This window comes from Cucumis melo, chromosome 11 (assembly GCF_025177605.1).
Source record: "Cucumis melo cultivar AY chromosome 11, USDA_Cmelo_AY_1.0, whole genome shotgun sequence".
Taxonomy (NCBI): Eukaryota; Viridiplantae; Streptophyta; class Magnoliopsida; order Cucurbitales; family Cucurbitaceae; genus Cucumis; species Cucumis melo.
Window position 1 is genome coordinate 17,026,903 of NC_066867.1, and position 9,529 is coordinate 17,036,431.

Below are 9,529 nucleotides of genomic sequence, written 5' to 3' on the forward strand. Positions count from 1 at the left end.
GTTTTATGTTTAAATCATCAACAACAACAACAACATGAATAATAATAATAGTAGTAATAATAATAATAATATGAATAATATGAATAATAATTTTTAAATAATAATAATAATAATAATAACAACAACATCAACAACAACATGATGATGATGAGAATAATTATCATTATTATCAATAATAATAATAATAAGTTTAAAAATTATAAATAAATAAATAAATAGAAAACATAAAAGAAAAAGAATTAAATACATAAATGATAATAATATATTCATTCTTATTTATTTTTTTTAGAGAGATGAAAAAGGTTAAAGAGTTTTTCTTTTATAGAAGAATAACAAAAACATAAGAAATTTTTTTATACATTTTTTTCTTTCTCTTTACGTTTAAAAAGAGAGAACAAAAAAAAAATAAGGTTTCAATCTCGAAAATAATTACTTGTTATATGAGGTGTGGATCAATGGGAGTAAACCCTATCTAACGCAACCTCTAACTAAGTTTTTCTTCGTTATGCGATTAGATTTAGGGTAAAAAATGAGACAATATGAAGATAAAAATAAAAACAATAAAGAAAAAACGGTAAGAACCCACCTTTGCAGAGGAATATGTTTTTTCAAAGATTTTTTTCGTAGAAGTTCTCTCTAAACAATTTTTTTTTTAGGATTCTCTCGAAGCCAAAATTTCTCTCGTAGAGATTGTAAAACAAACTGACCAAAGGTCCCTATTTATAGATCCAGTGTGCACCACAAATTAGAAAAATTTATAAGTATAAAATCAAAATAGATATTATGTAATTTTATTAAATTTCTTTTTTCTAACATATTAAAAATGTTATATTGAAAGATTTTGTTCAAAATAAATTTATATGTTTTTTCCTAATATGATAAATCAAAAAAAGATTTTGTATAAATAAATTAATTTGTTTTTTTTCCTAAAGTGATAAGTCAAAATTGATTTGATTTCTTTTTTAAATAGTAGATATTCTCATTAATGGTTTTTATTTTCCCTTTTAATAAAAGATTTTAAAATAATAATAATAACAATTATCGTAAAAGTTTATATTATTACAAAAATAAAGTTTACATTTTTTTCTTTTTTTTTAACAAAATGAACAAATAAAAAATCTTTACCATTATTATAATTAATATGTTTTTTTTTATAAAAAATGTAGGATAAAATTAGGTGGCTAGAGACTTAAAATACTAAAAAAATAACAAAACATAATAACAAACTCATACAACAGACTGGTGACAACGAGTCAGGCTTGTGAATCACAAACTCTTTCTGAAAAGTGGAAATCATTTGGAAAGGGTGAGCTAAATAGCCGAGTGAGTGATAGGTCTTAACAAACATGATTTTGAAATAATTTAACTTAAAGCCTATCCTTTTTAATAAATAATTTATGAAGCATAATGTATATCAAAGATTTCTTAAATCATTTTGTTTGGTAAAGTATTTCTACCTTTAAATAATTGTCTATTTTATATCTGTTTATTCTATACCTTGAACTTGGTCACTTTAGCTTGATGATTTAAAACCACCTGGCCTAATAACTTGGTCATTATGTTATCACGCCTGAACTCAGTCAAGATAACAAAATATAATCGGTACTATCTTGCCTGAACTCGGTGGTAGCGACTAAGCGTGGTCAGCATAGCCCTATACCCTTGAAACTCTGTGCACATTGACCATAGGTAACTTGGTGTATAGAATGAACATTGTTTTCTTGCATCAAAATTGATCAGCAGCCCCAACTTAGAAACTAGACTCAATTTGAAAACTTATAAAAGTAGTTAGAATCAAAAAACCCGAGTAAAGTGAGAGAAATTCTCTTACGAAGTGACCTATTTATAGTGAGTCTTGCATGAGAATTTCTTGACACCTCTAGCTTGCCAAAATTTAACTTAAGTATGCGAAGAACACGTTGAAAGCACTCAACTGACTTACAATCTCACCCAACTTCACTCAAACACCTAAACAAATACCTTAAGCCTTTGAATGTCTTGCTAACCTCCTTTGCACTTAGCCGCAAGCTCACATGCCTTCTCGTCTAACATCATCTTGTATAGGCCTCACTAACCTTTAAATAACAATGCCCTCTTGCCGGCCCCTAGGTTGCCTAAGCAAAACACCTAATGAAATTCTTCACCACCCAAGTAATCTCTATAGACAAGCCTGCAACTCCAAGCCATGATCATCTCGCCAAACACACTTAGAGGTTATCAATACCTTTTTGGCAGTAGGGGATCCAAAAATTTTGTATAGGGAGACACTATATAATAAGGACACAAAAAAATGTAAAAAAAATATATTAATAGCTTCAAAGATTAATTAATTTAATACATATTACAATTGTCCTCTACGATTTTTCATGGATCCATGATAAGTTTATTATCTAAGTTATCAATAAATCTTTCTTAATATAAGCTATAAGACAATCATTCATCCATTAATCTCCCATTCAATTACACAGTCGAGTCTTCACAATATTCATAGTAGAAAATGTTCTCTCTACAGTAGTTGTTGCAACCGGTAAAATCAATGCCAATGTAAGCAACCAATAAACTAATGGATAAACCTTATCTCTTTTCGTAACAACCATTTTCACAGCCATATCACCAATGTTTTTTAGTTCAACAAACTTTGTACACATATCAGTAATGTAATTATGAAGTTATAGCTAAAAAGTCTGTTGGATAAAACTGAGCAAGTCAACTAAGTTGTTGTCTATCAAAAGCATCAAATGAATTACTCGAATTCAAACAAGTCATATAGAGAAGCAATTCAGTACTTGATTCAGTAAAACGATTATTCAACTCTTGAAGTTGCATATCAATAACATAGAAGACTTCAGCATGATAATGATGCAAATTTGTAATTGGTTAAGATTTTTTACTTTTTCATCCTCGAACTATCTTCAATGTCATGATTATTGCAGAAATTAGAAACTCTTTCCAATAATGAATCGCAACCAGATTCTCTCATTGCTTGCAGTCTACCTTTACAAACTTTGACTAAATTCATTGCATTCACAATATCTTAATTTTTTCTTTGTAAGACTTAAGACAAGTCATTTGTGATTCCCAATATATTTTTCATGAGATGCATATTGAAAACAAAGTCAAATGACAAGATTGAATTGATATGGTAGGTATATTCTAATGGTGAATGGAAAAAAAAAAATATCTTGTAGCCTTTAATTCTAAAATTTAATTAAATAAATATATACATAAGTAATATAGATGTAAAAATTACATCAAAAAAAGAAAAAAAAATGTAACGCTCCCAAAATTAAGAGGATTAAGTAAAGTTATAGATTTTTAGTGTTGTTGAAGTTGAACTAAATTAAATAATGATGGATGTTATTTAATTAAATTGTAGAATGAAAAGTTTGTTGGAGATTTGATAATTACATGTATATGTGGAAATATATATATATATATATATATATATATATATATATATATGTATGTATGTATAATTATTATGGGAAAGGAAAAGATAGTTATATTTGTTGAAATATAATTATTTAAAGAAAAGATAATTATTTGGAGAAATATAAATAATAATTAATTATTGTTGAAGATAATTAATTTTTTTGGAGAAAGATAAATAATAATTAATTATTATGGAACATAATTATTTATTTGAAGAAAGATAAATATTGATTCTAGAGAGAAGTTGTTATGATTGGGTAAATAAGGAAAGAGAAGAGATTAGATTTATTTAAAAGGAAAATTAATAATTATATATTGAAATATAATTATTAGGAAAAAGGAACGTAACATCCCAAATCTTTGAGAAGTTTTTATTAATTATGTTAAATTATTTGGGTGTTGTATTAATGTTTGGAGCCACAATTTAATGGTTAATATAATTGATGTTGGAATTTTATGAGTGATTTATTGAAAAATATTTGATTGATTAAAAGAATTGAGGATTTAAGTTAATTTGAGATTTTGGAAGGAAAAGTTGATTTTGGTGGAATTTGATTTAATTGAGTATATACATACATATATATATATATATATCGATGTATATATTAATTAATAATCTAGATTTTTGGTGAAATATGATATTAATTATTTAGTTTTGTGTAAATAATTAATATAGAAAAGTAAATTTAATTATATGATGGAATATAATTATAATTATTTGGAAAAGAAGATAATCCATGAGGAGGGAGATGATTGATTTGATTGGACGAGAAAAGATATATTTATTTAGAAGAGAGAATGATAGTTTAAATAAATATATATGTTTATTATAGATTTTGGTGAAAGAAAAATATAATAATAAAGAAGTATTATTATTATTAATGGTTATAAATGTATGAGATTTTATGCATTTAAGGAATTTATTTAGGAAAGATAATGGAAATAAAGATATATGTATATACTTTGGTATTATATATATATATATATATATATATATATATATATATATATATATATATATATATATCTTAAAAGGAAATAATAATAATAATAATAATAAATATTATTGTTATTATTTGTGTCTATAAATAACATTAAAATTCTTACGTTGAAAAGAATGAAAAAAAAAAAAACTCTTCACTAAGATAACCCTTTACTGCCGCTGCCTCACCAATTTTAGTTGTGATTGGTCCCTTTGACAAAACTTAAAGATTTAAAGTGGTGAATTTTTCTCATCAATGTTAAGAGAATTTTTCAACATCTTCTGGTTAAGTTTGGTAGGCCAAGATAATTAAATCAATAATTTGTTAATTTAATTTGGATCTATTTGAGGTTTTCAATTGGCTAATTTTTGAAGATTTAAATCTTGTATTTTTTCCAATCAAAGTTGAATTGGTTTCAACCATTTTTTTAAAAGTTAATTAATTTGAATTTCTTTTAGATGAAAGTCAATTGCTAATTTCATTAATTAAGATACTGAAATTGCCTTTTATGATTAGGATCAAAGTAATTGGATAATTTTTACTGTCAGCTAGGGAGTACTTTGTTTGAATAAAATCTAAGAGATTTTTCTACTAGACCTTCTCACTGAAGTTAAGAGCTTGCATGTAATTTTTCATTATAAATTGATGTAGCTAAAATGCATAATATGTTGATGTTGATGATTGATGATGATGATGTCTGACATTATTTTGATGACTAATTTATGTTGATAGTGATGCATGATATATTAATCGCATGATATATTAATCACATGATTAAGGACGTTAAGATTAATATTCATGTCATGTTTATGATGTTTATGATATGTCACATGCTATGGATGAGCATTCTGTTAACTTTGTTTATTAGAGTCCTACCCACATGAGTGTCCCTCGGGATCACCACATTTTTATGATTGTGTAGTCTGACGGGATCACCATTCTAGTATGAGATGATATGTATAGGAGTGACTCGACGAAGTCACTCACAGCCCAATTTTCTTAGTGTTTCCTCTGGGTCCACTAAAGACCAATTTGTCCTAAGTGTTCCTTTGGGTTCACCGAAGACCATATATGTTCCTACGGGATTATAGATTGCATGTGTTCGTGAACGTGCCAGTTTAGAGGTACTACTCTACAGGACTCTAATGGAAAGTTAACAAACATCTAGCGAGACTAGTAGTGGATCTCTTACTGAGTATATGTTTATATTTACTATTTCTATGTTTAATATTTCAGGCAAAGGTAAAGGTAGAGGAAAGCTGGCGAGCAACAGAGAAGGATCCGCGTGACATACCATATGGGAACTCAGTTTTGCTTCCGCGTCTATGTATCAGTGTTTCAGTATTCTGTTTTTAATGAAAAATTAGTCTTCCTCTTTTCAAGAAAGTGTCTCTTGTTATTGTTTCTTTTTAGTAATGACCTCAACTTAGTATAAAGAGTTGGGTCGTTACATAAAAAAAAAAGAATAATACCTTTTTCATGGAATATTATTGAAAGAGTGAAAGTTGATCACCGACTTTGTTGCATTTTTTTCTAAATATTTTTTATATAACAAATGACGGCTGCTATAGAAAATAAGTTAGGGTTTTATCTTAGTTAGGTTTTTTTCCTCTTATTAATAAATTATCTTCCTTTTATGACATTATTGAAATTTGTTAATAAAATTGACATTTGGAAAAATAAAATTATTGAAATTTGAAAAGATATTTGATATTTAGAGAAAGAAAATTAATGATGTTTGAAATAAAATATATTTTGTGACAATTTAGGAAGAAATTTGATATTTGGGGAAAGAAAATTATTGATATTTGAAATAAAAATTATTTTTTGAAGGAATAATATTATTGAAATTTAGAAAGATATTTGCGAAAAGAAAATTAATCATGTTTGGAATAAAATATATTTTGTGCAATTTAAAAACAAATTTGATATTTGGGAAACAAAATTATAGATATTTAGAATAAAAATTATTTTATAAAAATAATTTCAATAAATAAAATTCAAACCTTTAACTTAATTGTTACAAAGTGGGGACAACCACTACACCAAAACCAGAGTTTAGTAAACATAAAACATTATTTAATATATATTGTAATATAACACCTCAAAATTAATATTAAAAATATAAAAATTGATAATGTGAGGGCGGCACGTGCTTCTGTTGTCCCCTTAATAAATCTGTCCCTGCTTCTCAGCCACACATCACATTTGTCTTTGGCAGCCTACATTTGTCCATCACACCTTACAACCTTTAAAGAGGTAAATTACTGCACTTTTGGCTGCCTACCAAGCCCAAAACACCTTGTTCAGACTTAGCCAAAAAGTCCTCTTTTTCCATCTTAACATTCATGATTTTGTAACCATCCTTAACATAGTTTTACTTCTTCCCACCTACTATGACACACATAAATTGACATTTCTTAAGTTTATTTTCCCATCTTAGTTTTACCCAAAATCTAACATTCCAAGCTCTTTAGAAGACTCAAGTTTCTTAGGATTCAAACTTCGGGATTTACATGAGATCAAATGTTGAAATTCGTATACTACTTAGTTAAATTTGTTATATTAAAAAAAAAAAGAGAGAGAGAGAGAAAAAAAGGAAATCCAGTTCGCATTCAAATGTTCGACAAAAAAAAAAATGATTGAAATTTGAAACAATAATGCATGGGTGACAAAGGTGAGTAGTTATGGGGGAAAAAAGAAAGAGCTTTCTTTCCGTGTGGGAATGCAATTTATAGAGACGAAGGGGCCCTTCTTTCCTGTGGAGAATGTGGGGTCAGAAAGAGACAAAACCTTTTCTAAAAGGCAACTTTTTGTTGGAATTATTTCTACTTGATTGACGTTTTGGGTTTGTCTTTTAAGGTAACTCCATTAATGTAAATGTTTGTTGTTTCTCTCGTCCAAGTATTCTCAATTTCTCTCTCTCATTTCGAACTTGAAATTGGAATTTATATTTGTCATTTCTCTAACTGGATCAGATGCTCATACCATTTATTTCTTCTCTGTTAGCTAATACAAAATCAATACACTAATTAAACATCATCAACAGAAGAAAATGAACCATGTGTTGGGTTTGGTTTAGGTACTTTTACTCCACCACAGTTCCAAATGGTTCAAAAAGTAAGACTTCCACCAAACACATAGGCAATTTGATGACTTCTTATACAAACGTAAAGTTTATTTATCCAATGGTCATTACAATATATACCAAAAAAAACATTACAAAACAAACTGCCAAATCTCTTTTTCTTACACACACTCTCGAATCCACCAAAACGAATCTCTCTCTCTCTCTTTTTTTTTCTCACTCTACAATCCATCCAGTTAGAATACCAAAGAGAAGTGCTAATAAATCAATTCCAATTACAATTAGGTAAAATAAATGTATTATAAAACTTGTCCTGAAATGGCCGCGGCAATTTATAACCCTTTGTTTCTCTTTCTATCTCACTTTAGAAGATGTTGAGACCCCATGTGGTCGAATCCTGTTTTCTTTATCTCCGTGACCATCTTTCAGACCATACCAACTTCATTTCATTTCTATACCTCCCAATTTATAAAATTTGATCCCCCTTTTTAGTCAAATGAGCTTTAATTTTCGTTTTCTCAAATAGTCTATACTTCAAATTCAAAACCCAACAAACGAATTTTAAAATATGATCTCCATACTTGCAATTGCAACACTCCTTATTTCAACGACTCTGTTCCCGATTTCCGTTGCTGTGGTCGTACGAGGGCAATTCTCTGTTCCGGCCTTCCCAGTAGAAACCGAAAATCAAGCCTGCCGGTTGGACTTATCGGACGAGCTATTCGGGGGAGTGAGTCAAGCCTGCAATGGGAACCTAGACCGGAGCCGGTGCTGTCCAGTGCTAGCCGCATGGCTATTCGCGGCTCACGCTAGGACGGCGTTGGAAGTGTCGGCTCCAGCTCCATCAGCCGAAATCGATCTGCCATTGATGCCAGACGATTCCCAGAAATGCGCAGAATCACTTCAGAGCTCATTGGTGAGGCGCAATATCAGAATTCCCCAGCCGAATTCCAGCTGTGACGCCGTTTTGTGCTTCTGTGGAATTCGACTCCATCAGATAAGTTCCTTGTCTTGTCCTGCCGCATTCAATCTCTCCGGCTTCCAAAATGCATCCCCGACAACGGCGGTTCGTGATTTGGAGACGAATTGTCGTAATGCCTCTTACTCTGGTTGCACTAAATGCCTTGGCGCACTTCAAAAGGTACAAAAAAAAAAAAAAAAAAAAAAAAAAACTAATCCAGACTTTTATACAATGGGTTACTGAACATTGCGTTATTGGTTAAGAATTATGAATTGTATTGGGAATTAGGTAAAGGGGGCTGGAGATAGGAGCACGACGGCAAGAGCAAGAAAAATGTTCAACAGAGACTGCCAATTGATGGGTCTCACATGGTTGCTTGCTCGTAACAAAACGGCGTACATTCCGACGGTTTCGGCGGTTTTGAGAGCAATTATGTACAGTGCCCATCCGCCTCACAATTCCATGTGCAGCCCAGATCAAGAGAACATGCCACTGGCTGTTGATTCTCTTCAATTTGATGACGCACATTCAATTTCACACTCACAACCCTCCATTTTTATGTTTTCATTTTTTCGCTTAGTGCTAACGCCTTTTGTTTGCCTGTTCTTAGTAAAAGTATGGCCGTAGTTTGTTGGACTGTTTTGGAGGGTAAGCCCACATCGTGTCACGTGAAGCTGTTGATTTTGTCTGCCTTTTATACCCTACCGTAAATTCTTGATACAGCGGTAAATACTTTTGTTTATTTTTTTTTTCTTTTTTTTTTCTTTTCTTTATGATTTGAATTCAATTTGGTATATGAATATGAATTTTATATGGTCAGTTCATTTAGTTTCATTATTGTCTCTCTCAAATATCCCATTTGGTGTTGGAGTTGAACAAATGTTCCAAATGTCCACAATGATTGGGTCCATCTGTCATGTATATAATTGTTTCTGAAAAGTCAATAACTCGGGAGTCATGTAGGATAAATTAAAAATTAGAAAGGTTCAATAATTCATAATTCTAAACGTTGTCATTGTGCCATTTGAAATTTCAACCAACACTGAATCAATTAAAATTTTAATC

At 29.7% G+C, this 9,529-nt stretch overlaps 1 protein-coding gene across 1 annotated transcript; it reads left to right on the plus strand.

Moving 5' to 3' along the window:
• Positions 1 to 7,661: 7,661 nt before the first annotated feature.
• On the plus strand, positions 7,662 to 9,298 carry LOC103490480 (uncharacterized GPI-anchored protein At4g28100-like). The gene is made up of 2 exons (XM_008450004.3): positions 7,662 to 8,644; positions 8,753 to 9,298. The coding sequence occupies exons 1-2, from the start codon at positions 8,072 to 8,074 to the stop codon at positions 9,089 to 9,091; spliced, it is 912 nt and encodes a 303-aa protein (XP_008448226.2). The 5' UTR covers positions 7,662 to 8,071; the 3' UTR covers positions 9,092 to 9,298.
• The last annotated feature ends 231 nt before the right edge of the window (positions 9,299 to 9,529 follow it).